This window comes from Megalobrama amblycephala, linkage group LG21, assembly GCF_018812025.1.
Source record: "Megalobrama amblycephala isolate DHTTF-2021 linkage group LG21, ASM1881202v1, whole genome shotgun sequence".
Lineage (NCBI taxonomy): Eukaryota > Metazoa > Chordata > Actinopteri > Cypriniformes > Xenocyprididae > Megalobrama > Megalobrama amblycephala.
This window is the reverse complement of record NC_063064.1, coordinates 22,829,903-22,849,661: the sequence shown is the minus strand read 5'-3', so window position 1 is coordinate 22,849,661 and position 19,759 is coordinate 22,829,903. Positions and strand designations below refer to the sequence as shown.

The 19,759-nt window shown below is 37.0% G+C and overlaps 1 protein-coding gene across 1 annotated transcript; it reads right to left on the bottom strand.

Moving 5' to 3' along the window:
* Positions 1–5,493: 5,493 nt before the first annotated feature.
* LOC125256411 (SLAM family member 9-like) lies at positions 5,494–16,151 on the bottom strand. The gene is made up of 4 exons (XM_048172397.1): positions 16,034–16,151; positions 13,252–13,524; positions 11,671–12,042; positions 5,494–6,393 (listed from the first exon to the last, which is right to left on the bottom strand). The coding sequence occupies exons 1-4, from the start codon at positions 16,149–16,151 to the stop codon at positions 6,092–6,094; spliced, it is 1,065 nt and encodes a 354-aa protein (XP_048028354.1). The 3' UTR covers positions 5,494–6,091.
* Positions 16,152–19,759: the final 3,608 nt, after the last annotated feature.

Below are 19,759 nucleotides of genomic sequence, written 5' to 3'. Positions count from 1 at the left end.
TTTAGAAAGTTTTAAAGTATGTGATATTTTTTGTACTTAAACACAAAAAGTATTTTTTTTTATATATATATATATATTAAACGTACGTAAGTATTGAAAGTAAAAGTAAATGTAAAATGGAGCAAAAATATATTTAAAATTGTTCTATTTGAGCAGCAAGATTGTGTTCAGTTTGAACTCTTTCTTACATTTTGTTTCTTTGAGTTAAAAAATGGCTAAATGTTTATTGTAATTTTTAAATATAAAAAAATACTAATATATTAATTATACATTGATCGTTCATGTTAATTCATATTGCATTATAACTAATGTAAGAGACAACTTTAAAATGTTAAAATGTAAATGTTGAAACTTAATGACTATCTAATCAAATTATGTGTTACAGTGCCAATAAAAAGAACAAATCGAATACATTTCTGATAAATCGCTGCATGATGAGAATACAGTTTAAATATGCAACTTCGCTGGATGACGAATGCATAACAGCGAACAAATGGATAAACTAATGCAAATTAATGGTAGCCTAACAATCGTGACATTAAAGAGTTGGTGTTTTTGTCACATTGTTTTAACCGCTTGAGGTACTAATGTTAGCATCCTCTCAGCCTCGACGGCAAACATACTGCTGTTCTCCACTAATGCAGAATCTACTCAACAAACTAATTACTTTATAAAGATATGAAAACATGTACTGTAGTGTGTGTATAACAAACCGTTTTGTTGTCCGTTTTAAATCTGTTTTTGTGCAGCGTGCAGCCTCACGTCACGTGTCAAAACAAACTCTACGAGGCATCAGTGATAGTTTTTATTTCAACTCTAGAGGTCGCTCTCGTACGGTATAATGACAGCGCACTCTTCTCAGCAGCTCCAGCAACGGACGCAACCTGGAAAATAAAATCAGCCGTGGTTGTGCGAGCACTTATTGCACATGCTTGCAGTTTGTGTTCTTCCGACTTTATTTTGTAGTAAGTAACGAAAATGCTTTGGGAAAATGTATCGGAGTAAAAGTATACATTTTGTTTAAGAAATGTAGTGGAGTAAAAATAAAAGTTGACAGAAATGTAAAGACTCAAGTAAAGTACAGATTCTCCCAAAATTACTTTTATTACTTCGTTACATTACACCACTGGTCCTAGAGAGCCACAGTCCTGCAGAGTTTAGCTCCAACCCTAATCAAACACACCTGAAGAAGCTAATCAAGGGTTGATTGGTCACTATAAAGCTACAGACAAGTGAGTTTTTATCAGGGTTGGAGCTGAATTCTGCAGGACTGTGGCTCTCCAGGACCGGAGTTCACCATGCCTGATCTAACACAATTTTAGCTTATTAATTCACAGTCTGAACTTTGAGCTCAAGTGGGCCTTAACTTTCAGTAGATCAATGACATCATTTTAAAACAGAAATAAACTGATCCATAACATTTTAAAATGTCTTAAAGCAACAGTTTCATCTTGTCATGAGATCCTGTCAGTGTTTGGCTCTGCTCTCTTCTGTAACTTCAGTCTTCAGGTCCTTTGTTGTTCATTTCTGATCAAATGTCTCAATTGTTTCTCCTCTCAGACTGATTTCAGAGTTTCTCTAATGGCTTTATGGAGCAGGAACAGATTGAAGAGTTCTCTGATGTGAAAATATGATTAATATTCAAACTCTATGGATTCCAACATTACATATAAACACCACATTAGCGAGATTCTGCCTTATCAAATCACACACAAAAACAAGATGAGGTTGTGTAATAATTTGAGAGACTACATGCAGTCTAGCAGAGGTTTGTATACTGTTGATTGACACTCAACATTAATACAATATGAAGTTCATGGGAATGTTGCTTTCACAAAAATAGCCCGGCCACTGAAAGGGTTCATGCTGAGGCCAGAAAATAAGAGAAAAACAGAAGTTTAAAAGCCTTAAAACAGAAGTTGGCTTAAGCTGGATCCCTGGCACAGCAAAATCCCCAGAATTAAATCAACTCTGCTCAAAGAACTCTCTAAATAGTGTTAAAGTAACACTGAAGCAGAATTAAAGTTAACGACATAATTAATTAATTAAGTGATTATTGAGCATTAGTGATGAACACCTGCTGTTAACAAGCAGAATCACTGAAGGAAAGAGAAACACAATAGCAACAACTGACTTCAGCCAGCCTTAGATGAAATCACCTGAACACTCTAAAAAATGGACAAACCCAGGGATTGGTTTGTTTTCACCCAGCCATTTTTTTCAACAAATTTTGGATTTATTTATAGTAATATAGTAAAAGGCATTTTTCGCTCACCCCATAGGGGCAAATTTGTGGGGTATTTTCAGCTGAAACTTGACCAGACCAGAGACTTATATTACATCTTGTGAAAGAGGGCATAATAGGTGCCCTTTAACCCAACCTACTGGGTTTGTCCATATTTAACCCAGCTTGGGTTGTTTTTAACCCAGCATTTTTTAGAGTGAAGATAAAAAACATTAAATCTCTCAAGATCTATTTAACAACTCCACAAACGGCATTACCAGCTTCACTTATTACAAACCAGATTTACTTTATTTTCATACGTCTACAAAAGTACTTATTGAGAATTAACTGAGGTTTAGATGTTGTTTTTATCAGCTGTTGTCATTCAGACTGATGGCAGAAGGTCTGGGCCCGTATTTATCAAGCATCTGAGAATTACTCACAATAACACTGCTAAGAATTGACTTAAGAGTAAAACAATTCTTGGCTCAAAGCTGCACTTGAAAGTTAGTTATCAAGCATCTCAGTCATAATTTAAGTGAAGTGTAGGACTAAATCTTAAGTTTCAGTCTTAGAGATGATAAAGAACACGACGCACACGTTTCCCGGACATCCTGTGTAATTCAGCCAACCAGATAACGACTTCGAAGTGTTTCCAGATAAGTGTGCCATATGCATCAGACGTTCAGCCAACGGTCTGTGGGCGTGACTTCTTGAGGCTGAGACTATAAAGCACTGAGGTCAGCGCTTTACAGTGAGCAGATGTTAACTGCTCTTATATGATGATATACAGGGAGTGCAGAATTATTAGGCAAGTTGATTTTCTGATCATATTTTTTTCCCAAGCACATTTTACCAATTCCAATCCACATCAATCTTAATAACTACTATTAATATTGTTTTTAATCATTTATAAGTGATATATAATTGTTCATGAAGGCTGGAAATGAAAAATGCCTTATATTCAGGTGTGCAGAATTATTAGGCAAGTTTTCTTTTACAGGCAAAATGAGCCAAAAAAGAGATTTAACTCAGACTGAAAAGTCAAAAATTATTAAATACTCATGAGAAGGATGCAATACTAATGCAATACTAGAAATTGCAAAGTTAAAGCATGACCAAGGGACAGCAAAATGCTCATTGGGTCAGCGGGGTCAGACAAAAACAGGTGGAAAAGAAAAGACACGTTAACTGCAAAATAATTAAGAATTATGTGTGAAACCATCAGGAACCCTTTAGTCTCCAGCGCCACCATTTTCCAGAACTGCAACCTACCTGGAGTCTCCAGAAGTGCAAGGTGTCAGGATCTCAGAGACTTAGGTTAGCTAAAGAATCCTAAAAAATGACCCGCACTTGATAAGAATCACAAGCTGAAGTGTTATAAAATACATGAAGACTGGGTTTTTATAGGCCTTATAGACAGACAGATTGAGAGTGACTCCTGAAGGACCAGCACCACATCCTCTTGTACCACTGTTTGAAGAATTTATCTTCCAGAATCTGGCAGTAAGTTTTGGAAGATCATTTTTAGTCCATCTCTGCAAGACAGACATTTCAGGATAAGAAGTGAACTCAAACACCTTACTGCCAGATGCTGGTTAAATTCTTCAAACAGTGGTACAAGAGGATGTGGTGCTGGTCCATCAGGAGTCATTCTCAAGCTGTCTGTCTATAAGCCCTATTAAAACCCAGTCTTCATGTATTTTATAACACTTCAGCTTGTGATTCTTATCAAGTGCAGGTCATTTTTTAGGATTCTTTAGCTAACCTAAGTCTCTGAGATCCTAACACCTTGCACTTCTGGAGACTCCAGGTAGGTTGCAGCTCTGGAAAATGGTGGCGCTGGAGACTAAAGGGTTCCTGATGGTTTCACACTTAATTCTTCACCTTAATTCTTAATTATTTTGCAGTTAACATGTGTCTTTTCTTTTCCACTTGTTTTTGTATGACCCCGCTGACCCAATGAGCATTTTGCTGTCCCTTGGTCATGCTTTAACTTTGCAATTTCTAGTATTGCATTAGTATTGCGTCCTTCTCATGAGTATTTAATAATTTTTGACTTTTCAGTCTGAGTTAAATCTCTTTTTTGGCTCATTTTGCCTGTAAAAGAAAACTTGCCTAATAATTCTGCACACCTGAATATAAGGCATTTTTCATTTCCAGCCTTCATGAACAATTATATATCACTTATAAATGATTAAAAACAATATTAATAGTAGTTATTAAGATTGATGTGGATTGGAATTGGTAAAATGTGCTTGGGAAAAAAATATGATCAGAAAATCAACTTGCCTAATAATTCTGCACTCCCTGTAGACATTGTGAGATAGTCTGATTTTATCCAAAGCGACTAATCATATGTTTTGTCATTTATTCATTTTGGTATTGCATTACCAACCCTGGGAAACTAAATCATGAAAAGAAAGTGTTGCAGCAAACAGTTATCATGAATGATTTTAAAAACCATGTAGTGCATAACATTTTTTGAACTACTGCTCAGATGAGACAAATTAGTTTTAAAGACATAATCATTGTCTGTTGTGTTTCTGCTGTGTTTACATATTTATTTCACTGTGTTCTCAAAGTTTATTATCATATGTCCCACACGTGTATTTTCTCAGGTTAAAGCAGAAGCTACAGGAAGTTGTTTGTTTATTATTGTGGAGAGAAAAACAAAGAAATGAGCTTAATAATAATGTTAATTTTCAAATAATGTTTTGATAATGTAAAGGTTTATATGGGGTACACTGCTGAAATGGTTAAAATACACAAAGTTTGTATTCCTCCAGGGGGCGCTTGTCATAATAAATGTAATAAAGCATGGAAAAACTCTTGAACCTCAGAGAGAGAAAACTTTATTGATAAAGGCAGACCAAAAAAAAAAAAAAAAAATCCTTTTATACTAAGTAATCCAGTTTGAGCAAAGCAATATTTATCAGTACCACAAACTTATCAAAAATCACTTATAGGAAATATAAATGACAAAACACCTACAATTATATTTGGCACAGTAATAGAGCATAAAAGCTAGATGCAGTTATAGTGATCATCAATACATGATTTGGGAGGAAACAGAATCACAGAGAGTTTGATCTTTGTTCTGCGGTGAAACACGTGTAAATATCCTCCGTCACGTCTGATTCCTGTAAGACAAACACAAATGAATAAAAGTACTCATATCTGTGGCAAATTCATCAGGAGGATTGATAAAGAATTGAACCTGACCATCACATGTGTATTATGGGATAGAATCAGAGAATATTATGGGATATGAGTCGTTGAATGACTGTTTTGTGGTTGTGTGAAATGGAGAGAAATTGTTTAAGGACTTTTATTATGAAATTTTAGAACACAAGAGCAACTTTAATAACAGTGACCATAAATAAAACCAAGCCACATGACTGACTATTGAAACCACAAAACATGTTCGAACAATAATATACAGCACACTGCCAAATATGTGCAATGAGTTGTAGTATGCAGTATGCAATCATACACATTTTAAACTCTAATATACCTTTGCAATTTGCTATGGAGTTACTTTGAACTGTACATGACACTTACACATTGTTTTTACAGACGTGAGAGCTGTAGATTGACTTGACCTGCGTCTCTGCGTTTCCTGCAGATACAAAGCATCCAAATTACAGCTACAATCAGCAGAGATCCAGCGGCAGCAGCAGAAAACAGCACCATTTTCAGAGATGCTGAGACTGGAGGACGTGAAGGAGGAAGTGCAGTAAGATATAAAGTGGGATGTAATGGAGTCTGTGGGTCTGTAACAGCTAAAGACAGACTGTCATTAGTGTGAGTGAATATGTCAGTCTGAACTACAACAAAATACAGAGATCAGCTCAGTGATGAATGTCAGTGTGTTGACGAACCTGGACAAGGTTGACAGAGCTCAATGATGTCCAGGTATTTCACATGGTTGCTGATAGGATTGTTCAGCCCACAGCTGTAGGTGTTGTTATCCTGATATTCCACCTCCAGAGGAAGAGAGAGACTAATGCTGAGATCAGATGCACTGATGCTGGACAATAACCTGTTTCCTTTGTACCAGGAGAGAGTCACACGACTCACATTCACAGCTGAACACACCAATGAACATGATGATGATGATGTTGATGAAGAACAGTCTCTGCTGATGACAGGAAAAGGCAGATGAGCTGAAAACAAAATAAATTAACAGTAAGTAGCAGTAATTAAGAGTCTGTTTCATCAGTCAATGTTTGAATGTTTTGAGTCACTGAGTGTTTAAAGGGATATACAGGTGCTGGTCCTATAATTAGAATATCATCAAAAAGTTGATTTATTTCACTAATTCCATTCAAAAAGTGAAACTTGTATATTATATTCATTCATTACACACATACTGATATATTTCAAATGTTTATTTCTTTTAATTTTGATGATTATAACTGACAACTAAGGAAATTCAGTATCTCAGAGAATTAGAATATTGTGAAAAGGTTCAATATTGAAGACACCTGGTGCCACACTCTAATCAGCTAATTAACTCAAAACACCTGCAAAGGCCTTTAAATGGTCTCTCAGTCTAGTTCTGTAGGCTACACAATCATGGGGAAGACTGCTGACTTGACAGTTGTCCAAAAGACGACCATTGACACCTTGCACAAGGAGGGCAAGACACAAAAGGTCATTGCAAAAGAGGCTGGCTGTTCACAGAGCTCTGTGTCCAAGCACATTAATAGAGAGGCGAAGGGAAGGAAAAGATGTGGTAGAAAAAAGTGTACAAGCAATAGGGATAACCGCACCCTGGAGAGGATCGTGAAACAAAACCCATTCAAAAATGTGGGGGAGATTCACAAAGAGTGGACTGCAGCTGGAGTCAGTGCTTCAAGAACCACTACGCACAGACGTATGCAAGACATGGGTTTCAGCTGTCGCATTCCTTGTGTCAAGCCACTCTTGAACAACAGACAGCATCGGAAGCGTCTAAAGACAAAAAGGACTGGACTGCTGCTGAGTGGTCCAAAGTTATGTTCTCTGATGAAAGTAAATTTTGCATTTCCTTTGGAAATCAGGGTCCCAGAGAGGAGAGGCACACAATCCATGTTGCTTGAGGTCCAGTGTAAAGTTTCCACAGTCAGTGATGGTTTGGGGTGCCATGTCATCTGCTGGTGTTGGTCCACTGTGTTTTCTGAGGTCCAAGGTCAACGCAGCCGTATACCCGTGTAGCGATTTCGTACAGTTATTAATCAATTTATGGGTTAGATATATGAATGTAATAAATCATAAAGCTTTATGATTAATTATGATGTATATACCGACCCAAGGGGGAATTAAACATATATTGTGAATTAATTACAACGAATTATAATCAATTACATATATGATTAGTTCTGGTTTAATAATTTTTTAGAGAAACTATCAGTTTGTCCAGCAAACCGTTAGCTCCTCACAGAATATTATCAAAAGGAAGGTTTTTCTCTGGGCACAAGAAAGACTTCCTATTCTAGCACCCAAACGTAAAGCAAGGATAGGATCGAAACGTTAAAGTGACCTGGTTTTTGTTGAATGAGCAAAAGAACAATTGAGCATGGATACAATGTGTTTAATATATGAAAACTACTACTACAGAGGTTATACGTCTAAATACAGAATATACACATATATACAAGAGTGAAAGTAAAGAAAGGGAAAGAGAGAAAGCAAGTAGCAAAAACCTACTAACAGTCCTTGAAAGCCAGCACAGAAATCAGTTTCATAATCTAAAAGAGAAACGGTTACTTGCATCAGTTTTGCGTGTCGAGTGTCGGTTTAGCGCTGGTGCAGTTCGTTGGCTTCTTCCGTTTCCGTGGGAAGGTTTGAACTGAGGACTTGAAAGTTGGTTTTGCTGGAGATGGTGGTCCGAAAGATGAGTGCGATGGGAGCGTGTCGCCGTGACGTCCGGGAGAGACGTGCGTGAGTGGGCGAGGGATGATTCAGGGCAATCGGGAGAACACAAAAAAAAAAAAGTGTGTGCTGTTGCTTTCATGGAAAACCAAGCTAACACACCTCCTGGGTTGGAATGGCCAATAGATGCATAGCACTGTTTGGCGGGCAAAGTTTCTTTGTCTTGTCTTGTGGCTTGATTTGCATAATTTATGAGGTTGGATCAGAGTACATTTTTCTTTGAAGTGCCATTAAAAATATCACAATGCATTTTACAGGGATGTGAGATGCATTATCGAATAAGGTGTGAGGGGAGCTTTACATAGACACCATGCTTGTTATGTAAGAAAAGCATATAAAAGAATGTTTTTTATGGTTTACAGACAAATTTATCATTAGAAATGACACTAACACAACTACAATCCTAGCTAAGCTTATACAGTGGGGATAACTATATGCCATTTGACATACAACGGCGGTCACATTTAGGCATAATTATATTTTACACATACAGTCTTCAATGCAAGTTTGTGTGTCTGTGTGTGTGTGGTGTGTGTGTTGGAATGTGATCTGGAACTTAGTACACAAGAGGGGCCCTTTGATGTCCCAAGAGCTAGGAAATGGGGTTCTCTGTTTTACCAGAAAGGGTCCATGGAAGTGTCAAAGGTGCTCATCTTTCGCAGACCGGCCGGAGCCGATGTGAGATTTACAACACAGTCCAGCATGCTAAAAGCATTCTGAAGATTCCAGATTTTATTGACTGTCCTGATAAGTGTGCATATGCTACACCCGGAAGTTTTAGAGCACTTCATGCTTCCTGCTGCTGACCAACTTTATGGAGATGCAGATTTCATTTTCCAACAGGACTTGGCACCTGCACACAGTGCCAAAGCTACCAGTACCTGGTTTAAGGACCATGGTGTCCCTGTTCTTAATTGGCCAGCAAACTCACCTGACCTTAACCCCATAGAAAATCTATGGGGTATTGTGAAGAGGAAGATGCGATATGCCAGACCCAACAATGCAGAAGAGCTGAAGGCCACTATCAGAGCAACCTGGACTCTCATAACACCTGAGCAGTGCCACAGACTGATTGACTCCATGCCACGCCGCATTGCTGCAGTAATTCAGGCAAAAGGAGCCCCAACTAAGTATTGAGTGCTGTACATGCTCATACTTTTCATGTTCATACTTTTCAGTTGGCCAAGATTTCTAAAAATCCTTTCTTTGTATTGGTCTGAAGTAATATTCTAATTTTCTGAGATACTGAATTTGGGATTTTCCTTAGTTGTCAGTTATAATCATCAAAATTAAAAGAAATAAACATTTGAAATATATCAGTCTGTGTGTAATGAATGAATGTAATATACAAGTTTCACTTCTTGAATGGAATTAGTGAAATAAAAACTTTTTGATGATATTCTAATTATATGACCAGCACCTGTATAATGAAAATATGACTTTGTCCATGTTTAAGTGCTATAATCGGGTCCCTGGTGCATCTACCAACCTAGAAAACATGAAAAAAGAAAGCATGTAAAAAAGAAGGGGATCTTATTATTATTATAATATTACTGCCCCTTAATTTGCAGCGCCGCCATTTTGTTTTTCATTTGACCCTGATCAAACACACTTGAATGTCTTCAGGATTACTAAAACTACATGAAGGAAGGTGAGTTGGGTCAAAGCAAAACTCAAGAACGACCGTACCTGAGCTTGTGATATGTCTCAGCTATGTAAACATTATCACTGCTCTGTTAACAGCTATAATAGTAAACATATGAGTCTCCATAAACTCTTGGCATCTGAGCCACTAATGATGTAGTGGTGTAAATGTGTCCAGATAAATTCATATACCAGTATGTGTCATTTTACACAAGACTGCTTTGCACACATCAGTAAAGCAAAAGACAACTAAGACTTATATTACATCTTGTAAAAAGGGCCATCATAGGTCAACTTTAATACTGATCTTAATTCATTTGTCAAGATGTAGAACAGATTCATATTTAATAACATGCACTGTCAGGGAGGATAATGTCTTAAAAATGAAAACACTTTTACTTCAGATGAGAATCTTGTCACAAGTGAAACTAAAGCCGCTGCTGTTTGAGCTTCAGTGATTTTATTAGCACTGTGGAAAATAATTGTAATTGTTAATTTCTGTGATTGTCATTTGTTGAATGACATATGAAACTTCCTGTGAAACTGATTGTAATGTTTTGTCTGTAGTTCCTTATTTTCACCACTAGATGGTGCTATTTCAACGCAGACTAATTTCCCGGTTGTAATGCTTTCACCTGTGTTGAATCACTTCTAATGAGAAACCCTATTTAAGGCCTCACTTTTTTTTGTTCTTGTTCTTGATTCTTGTTCTTGTCCTTGATTTTCTTACTGGACAGATGTTTAAGAAGATCTTTTCTGTTTGGAAAATCCTTTTCGGATAACCTCTCAAGGAGAGTTGTTTGTGTTACCCGCTCAGATCCATCTAAAGTGCTGCCTAAGACTGTGCTAATGTTCTGTATTCCCTTTTTGACAATTCAAGACTCAGATTCTTGGGGTCTCATTGTCTCTTATTCCTCTGCATTTGGGTTCAATCTCCTCCTGTGGTTGAGTGGTCAGCATCAAAGACACACACACACACTACAGACCCAAGTTCAATTCCCAGTGGAATCATAACAGATTTAGGGTTTATCAAGGTGTACTTGGGTAAAAATATGGTTTGGAAAATGGATTTTTACTTTCTCATTGAAGGGACCTATTATGTCCCTTTCACAAGATGTAATATCAGTCTCTGGTGTCTCCAGAATGTGTGTGAAGTTTCAGCTCAAAATCCCCCACAGATCATTTATTATAGCTTGTCAAATTTGCCCCTATTTGGGTGTGAGCAAAAACACACTGTTTTTGTGTGTGTCCCTTTAAATGCAAATGAGCTGCTGCTCCCGCCCCCTTTCCAGAAGAGGGCGGAGCTTTAACAGCTCAACAACAACAAAGCTGGAGAATCTCACACAGCCAAAATGAGGATTGTCAGTAACGGTGTTCAGCCTTACATTGTTCAAACCGGAGTCGACACTGATGGAGAGACTCAGGAAGAAGTTACAACTTTTAGACGTTTCTGAATGGTTAGTGGATAAATTTATGTAGTTGCTGTGGAGTTGATTCAACTCATCCACTAGCATGTGCCGTCATGTTCATCTTTTGTGTTGAATTGACCCTCGTTTGTGAAGCAGTCCGGCGTAAAATGACGGCATGTCAACAACACTCTACCACAACAACTCTTCCTCTTCTCTAAAGCAGCTCAACATGGCCCCGCCCCCCTTTGTTGTGTGTTCTGGGGGGGCGGGGTTTATGTAATTTTTAGGGTTCGTGATGTCACCAACACAGGACGAAGGCCATTGTAGTCCTTAAACAGCAATTTCTGTAAAGCATCGTAACTTTTTAGATGTTGTTTATGCGCAAACAGATATTTTTCTAACAAATTACATTGTGTGTAGGCTTTTCTAATGCTTTTTCTTTGAGCAGCACAAATGACTGTAATTGTGACTCACCATAGACAGTAACACTGAATCTTTTTTTAGTCTCTGAGGTGTTGCTCTTGATGGTCAGTTCATAAAGTCCAGAGTCTGTGGTTCTGATGTTTGTGATGGTCAGAGATCCAGTCTGATGATCCACCTCTAGTCTGTCTTTTAATTCCCCATCAGGATCATGAAGTACCCTTTTGGATCCTGTTGATTTGGTGATTCTAGCCATGAAAGACCTGTCAGTTCCAAACGTCCACAATATCAGATCATCTGTCTGCATTTTAGTAAGACCAGTGTTTAGAGTGACTGAATCTCCCTCCATCACTGACACTGACTTCACTTCATCTGAATCAGCAAACACACATGAAGAACAAACACAACAAGTAAAAAAAACTTTTACTTCAGAATCATGTCACGATTGAAACTGCTGATGGAGCTTCAGTGTTTTATATAAAGGACACTTAGCAAAAAAACAAAAACTGAATTTGAAAAAGGAACTGAAATCATAAAAGCAAACTGAAAACTCACCAAACAGATGCCAGAAACACAAGAAGAACCAAAATCTGTGAAACATCTTCAAAACTGCTTCAGTAATAAAGTGACAGATGCGCTAATGTGAGGCTGCTCATGTGAAACTCTACTGTCCTTCAAAATAACTGCACATCTAAAAAGGGTTAATGCATGTGAACATCCAGATCTTTTCTTGCTCATTTCACAACATGTTAACCTGACCACTTTGAGGTCCACGAGGCCACAGCTTCCTGTTCTGTTCAGTGTTGTGTTCAGTATCTTAAACCACCATCTTGTTTGGCTCTGCTCTCTCTTCTAACTGTCTTCAGGTCATTTCTTGTTCATTTCTTATCAAATGTCTCAATTGTTTCTCCTCTCAGACTGATTTCAGAGTTTCTTTAATGGCTTTATGGAGCAGGAACAGATCGCCTGCTGTAAGAGTGTGTAGAAAAGTCTTCTCTGATATTTTTATTTTTTTAATATTTAAACTGCTACGGATTACTGCTATAATCACAAAAACAGTCACACAAAAACAAAGTAAGACTGTGCATCAATTTGTCACACGTCTTAGATGAGCTGCTAAAGACTGTGACTAGATAAAGATAATCAGTTATGAGATGTCGTTTGGAGCAAATTCTTGGATATGAGGCGGACAAATAAAGCATATTTGGGGCCGGTACCCAATTTCAGCTCGAGACGAGATTCTTCAAGGTATAAATGGCTCTATTGTGTTCAGTAATCTTGATTTGAAATGGGTTTCCATCAACTGAAGCTCACAGCACAGTCCAGAGGAATCTGCTGTACATAATGATACACATCGACACGAGAGTGTGTTGTTGATCAGTGAGCAAAATCAACATGAAGTCACATCAGCACTCGCAGGTATTGAGGGAGTGGAGAATATCTGTGATGATATTATATTAGTTGTAGTTGATTATCACAGCCATTATTTTGAGTATGAGAGACTTGAGAGATACACAGCTTGAGGACTAATTTCTGGTAGAACAAAAGAAGACCAACAAACTGACAACTCCAAATAAACATCAATAGCCATTAATATCAAGAATATTTGAAGGACAGGACCTTATTTCTACTCACCATAGACAGAAACACTGTATAATTTTAGTGATGGTTTTGCTCCCTGAATCAGTACTGAGTAATATTCAGAAACTTCAGTTCTGGTGTCTGTGATGGTCAGAGATCCAGTTTGTTTGTCCAGCTTCAGTCTGTCTCTGAATCTCCCATCAAGAACATCATCATATACAGTGATTCTGTCAGCCGTTACATTGATTTCAGCTATTAAAGTGTTTCCAAACCTCCACTGAATCTCATCATCATCCATTAATTCAGTAAGATTGGAGTTTAGAGTGACTTAAGTTCCCACCAACTTCGCGTAATTCGCTTTACCAACACCAAACACACCTGAAGAAGAGAGTTTATCAGAGATTAAAGAATAAAAATAACTTTATCCTAACATAGTACCAGAACAGAAGCAGCTGAAGCCAAAAAAAAAAAAACGTTTAAAACTCACCATCCAGACGCCACAAACACAAACAGAACAAAACTAATTTGAGAAACATTTTCTTCATCGGTTTACTGAAAAGCTCTCGATAGTGATGCTTATAATGTCTGAAACTGACATTGTGTGAGTTTGTGGTCTTCATTTAACAAGGCTGAACCTCTGACACAGTTAAAAGAAATGATTGTGTGCGAATTAACACAGGAAGTCATGAAAATGATAAATCTTCTTATATTTTAAAGTGAACACCGCATAATAATATCTTGTTGGATAATAATCTTTGTTGACTGTTAATGGATTCATTTTATTTAACTGTAAATATGATTCATATGGAACAGAAGTCAAAATGTTTGTTTCATGTTATCAGGAGAGAAAATTAAGAAACATTTCACCCACAAACCACAAACCACAGACCACAGACCTCATCCAACCAATATCAGACACGATAATGCAGTTGTTTGTCCACCAAAAGTTCAAACCGCTTTAGATGTTGATAAGTCAGACCACAACAGGTTTCACTTTGACTCACAAACTGAGCTGCTCACGCTACATTCAGTGAATGACTTTTAGCATTTTTGTCAGTGTTGCTGCAAAAAGTAAGTGAATGTAATGTGAATATGAACACAGTGAATGTTCAATGAAAACAGTAGCCTTTAAATCTGATTAACTGTCAGTTGTGATGGAATAATTACTTTATAATTGTAATTTGTTGGAATCTTACACAAATGCATTAATTTGAGTGATGACATGCTATTATGAGAGTGGCTTGATGCAGTGCAGGACATGCAGGTAACTTGATCTTGACTTTGATTAAATTTAAGTTAAAACTTTAATTAATGCTGTCACATAACAAATCTGCTTCAAAGATAAAATTAAATGAATTGCGAATTACAACATTGATATAAAAATGTAATGCCTGTACAAATACTAGAAATCGTGAATCTAAATAATCGGAAATCATCTAAAAAATATATATATATATAAAAAAAATAGTGCACTTTCGTTTATCTATTATAATAAACATGACCAAAATACTGTGTGTTGGTTGGTTAAAGGTGCAATATGTAAGAATTTTGCAGTAAAATATCCAAAAACCACTAGGCCAGTGTTATATATTTTGTTCACTTGAGTACTTACAATATCCCAAATGTTTGCAACTATATTTGTAAATCGTGAGAAATCGTGCAATTTTAACCAAGGCTGCGGGACGTGTGAGGAGTCGCCTGTCAATGGCGTCATACCCGCGTTACCCTCGGTTTCCGGTTTTATTTTGTAGAAACCATGGAAACACCAAAGATGCTTTAATATATTACATGTTTTAATAGACAAGGGAACAACTGTTTTGATATATTTATAGACAGAAAACTAATTATTGTTATATAGCTCAACACATTTTAGTCTTATTGTTTAAATCTAATTTTCTTGATTTTTTGCGAGTCTCATGCTTTACCACGCCTCAGAGAAAAACACTATTTTGTGAAGTAGCTAACATAGCATAATCAGATGCAGCTTTATTTTTAGTAACAGTAATACAGCATTTTCTCCATCATATAATACGTTTTAAAATTAATTGCATGGCATTTATCAACACAATCATCCAGCATTTAATATGATATTGTAAAATCGATCTATCTTACTGCAGTGTGTAACAGTGTCTCACAGCAGCCGCCGAGCGAACGCACAGAGTAACGTTATCACATCATTTTCAACACTCTCAAATGTATCTAATATGATAAACAGAGCTGCGTTACCTCATACTCATGACCGGAAAAGCGGAAGCGGCGCCGGCGACTGTGTCATAATAAAAGTCCCGCTGCTCGTGAGGCGTGTGTTGATCAATCGCTCCAGCTCCTCGTTCAGCTCCACAACACTCGCTCCTGCTCTGCTTCATACTACAGTAACGTTAATAATCACATCCATGAACATGATTTCTTCCCGAGTCCAATCCCTATTATTTTGTACCGTCCGTTGAGGTGGAGACCACATGTCCCAAGATTCAGCTCTCAAACTTGCCGTCATCAAGCTACGCCTTTGTTTTGAATAGACCTCTAGCGGACAGAACATATTACATATTGCACCTTTAATTGCTAAGTAAATAAAAAATTTGAAGTCATCAGACCGGCATGCAAAGCATCCCATCATGCATCAGCAGAACTGAACACATGATTGATCATCAAGATCAGCACAATCACAATCAGATACTCCAGATACTCGCGTAATAATCAGAACTGGAGTCAAGACTAACTTTGATGTTGGCTTGAGAAAGCCTGGCCAGAAAGGTGGAAGTAGTTAAAAAAACTTAAATATTAATAGATTGCTATGTGGTTGTTGCTGAGGTGTTTAATTTAGGGAGTATCTGACCTGACTGTACAGACACCATCTGATTGTTTGGTCTCCTCAGAGATGTTTGTGGTTCCAGGACAAACACACAGTCGCTGGTGCGTTCAGCCCAGAGCTTCAGATCTCCAGAGCAGAACATGTTAGAGAGCGACCAGCACTTTGATAACATCTCAAGTGCCGGCGGCTCCTGCTGAGCTGTCCACTTCAGTGTTTGTAAAGTCAAGGTTACCGCTCAAACGGCCGAGGAGTCTGTGACTAATCACAGTCGGGCTGCCCCGGGCGACTCTCAAATGAAAAGCTTGACATTTGGGTCCTTGAATGCGACATTGTGAATTGGATCAAACTAGTCGTGGGTCCTGGAGAGCAGAACAGAGCTGCAGGACGAGGGCTGGAAGGCGTTCATTTACACACGCTCTCGCTCACCTTCTGCCCCTGATTTCCACATAATCCACGTGAATTCCACCTGATCACGGAGTCAGTTAAAGGTGATTTCACACTAGAGCTGTTGGTTTGGTTTATTTGGTTTAGTGTGTGAGTGGCTTCACATCACATGAGTCCACTGGACCGGTGTTATTTTGTATTGTAAACTATGCTGCAAAGGCCCATTTCCCTTTCCTTTCCCTGTTGTTATGTAATGTTATCAAAATGATTCCAGTTTGCATAGATCCAAGGACACAACTGATTTTTCTGTATTATGCGGACCAGACAAGTAATTTGGCAAATATCACTTTTTAAAATAAAAGACCAAGCTTTTGTGCACATACACACTCAAACACACAAACCTATAGAGTAAACACGTAAATGAACGCCAAGAATGCATTAAAGGTATTTGTTTTTCAGTAAGAAAGGTGTCATTTAAGCGGCCCCTAAAGTAATAATGAAATTTTTTTACAACGGAAGTGATTCAATCAAAAACCAACTTTAGCTTGATAATAATTTTCCTATTGTCACTGTGAAGCTGCTTTGATGTTCATTGTGAAAAGCGCTATATAAATGAAGATGACTTGACTTGACTATTAACTAGATGAGTAAAGTTTGTGAACTATGAAATGGGCTTGACAAAGCCTTGTGTGAAAGTTTGAAATTACTTAAAAGCACATCGCTAGCATGAATTAGCATGTGGTCACCATGATTAACATGTTGCCTGCAGGAATTAGCATGTTGTCGCCATGATTAACATGTTGCTAGCATGAATTAGCATGTTGTCGCCATGATTAACATGTTGCTACCATGAATTAGCATGTTGTCACCATGATTAACATGTTGCCTGCAGGAATTAGCATGTTGTCGCCATGATTAACATGTTGCTACCATGAATTAGCATGTGGTTGCCATGATTAACATGTTGCTACCATGAATTAGCATGTTGTCACCATGATTAACATGTTGCTAGCATGGATTAGCATGTGGTCGCCATGATTAACATGTTTGCTAGCAAGAATTAGCATGTTGTCACCAGGATTAACATGTTGTTAGCATTATTAACATGTTGCTAGCATGAATTAGCATGTGGTCGCCATGATTAACATGTTGCTAGCATTAATTAGCATGTTGTTGCCATGATTAACATGTTGCTAGCATGGATTAGCATGTGGTTTGCCATGATTAACATGTTTTGCTAACATGAATTAGCATGTGGTTGCCATGATTAACATGAATTAGCATGTGGTCATCATGATAAACATGTTGCCTGCATGAATTAGCATGTGGTCGCCATGATTAACATGTTGCTAGCATAAATTAGCATGTTGTCGCCATGATTAACATGTTGCTAGCATGAATTAGCATGTTTTGCTAGCATGAATTAACTTGTTAGAATAACACATTGTTAACATGTTTTAGCATGCTGGTAGCATGATTTAACATTGCTAGCATGTTTTAGCTTGTTGCTAGCATGAATTAATACGGTAGAATAATTTAACACATTGTTAGAATGTTTTTGCATGTCAGCATGTTGCCAGCATTAAGATGTTAACATGTATTAGCATTTTGCTAGCATGATTTAGCACATTCCTAGCATGATTAGCATTTTGCTGAAATGATTTAACACATTGCTAGTATTTAACATTTTGCTGACATTATTTAGCATTCCAAGATTTAACACATTCCTAACATGTTTTAAAATGTTGTTAGCATGTTTTAACACATTGCTAGCATGTTTAGCATGTTTTAACTGTTTGTTAGTGTAGTTGCGTCCTGAATGATGCACTATATGTACTCATCAATAGTGTATGAATGTTATAAAGTTATTTTGTCATTCAACATTGAAGTCTAATAGCCCCTCCCCCTTTGCTACGTAATTAAAGCTGCGACAGTTGAGTACATAAATTGTCCAACATTCCAGACTTCATTTTTTCCGTTAATTTAGTGCATCATCCGGGTATTTAAAGTCCAGTTTTTCTTTTTTGAATTTTCTGTGTGAATACACTACTCGCACTATTTTTACTTGAAAACATCATAGAATCATGTATAAGTACGGAAATTGGGACACACCTCATGTTTCTGACATGATTTAACATTGCAAATATGATTTAACACGTTTAGCACGTTGGTAACATGTTTCTAACATGATTTACCACATTGCTAGCATGTTTTACAGTTTTTCTCAATCGATTTGACACATTCTCCAAACTCGGATCACTGTTCTCAAAACAGTTAACTCAGTGATCTGAACACTTTCTAATTGTCCTAAACAAATTGTACCTTGAGCAAAAAAATATGCAAGAGAAGGAGAAAAATAAAGAGGTGTAAGTATAAAGGTAGTGATGTGGGTAGAGGAAGGGGTGTAATGAGAGGGAAAGGAAGAGTAGAACATATAGAAGAAGATCATATATGAGGAGAAAGGAAGAAGTAAAAGAGGATATGAGAAGAGCTGAGTATAGTGGAGGACACTGAACATGAGAAAGAGAAACTGTAAGAAGACATAGTGAAAGTGGGCAGAAATGGTTTTATTTATAAGAAATGTTTGAAAATACATATAAACAAATGTTATAAACATCTATAGTTTTAAAGCAGTTAAGATAATTGAAAAACTTTTGCCTGGCAAACAAACAAACAAACAAACAAAAAAAACAGCTGATTTCAAATATGGAGAGATATATATTTACAAATATTTGGTTGCACCACCTGAGAAAGAATTTAAACACTTTGAAATGTTATGTAGCAAATTAAACTTATTTAAACACATTGTTCATGAAAATACGCATTACGTTTTGAAAAAAAAAATAAAAATTAAAAATACTTTTTTTGAAGCTTTATTTGCTCAGTGACCCATATAACAAAACCTGTTGGAAAAACATTACAATAAACGTGTATTCTCGTTAGTGCATTTGTACATCTACAGCTGAAAGTGTTCTAAAATCATTAGAGAATACACTTGTAGTTTTTATGTTAATTACATTTTTTAAATGCATTGCTAAAAATAATACAGTGCTTTATTTTGCAGTAAAGTTAAACTGTTTGGCTGAGATAAGAGTGTGTTAACTGTTTTGAGAGCAGTTACATTACTTTGGAGAAATGTGTCAAATCATTTGAGAAAAATTGTTGATAGCATGTTTCTAGCAAGATTTAACACATTTTAACAGCATGTTTTAGCATGTTGTCTTAGGATAGTCTTTAAGCTTTGGTAGTGGTAGACAGCTTAGTTTTGATTATCTATTTAACAAAAATTGTAAGTCGGATCAGTAAGAAGAGATACAGCAACCCGAGTCTGAAGATCTGAGCTGAGTTTGGTGTTTGCTGCTTTAA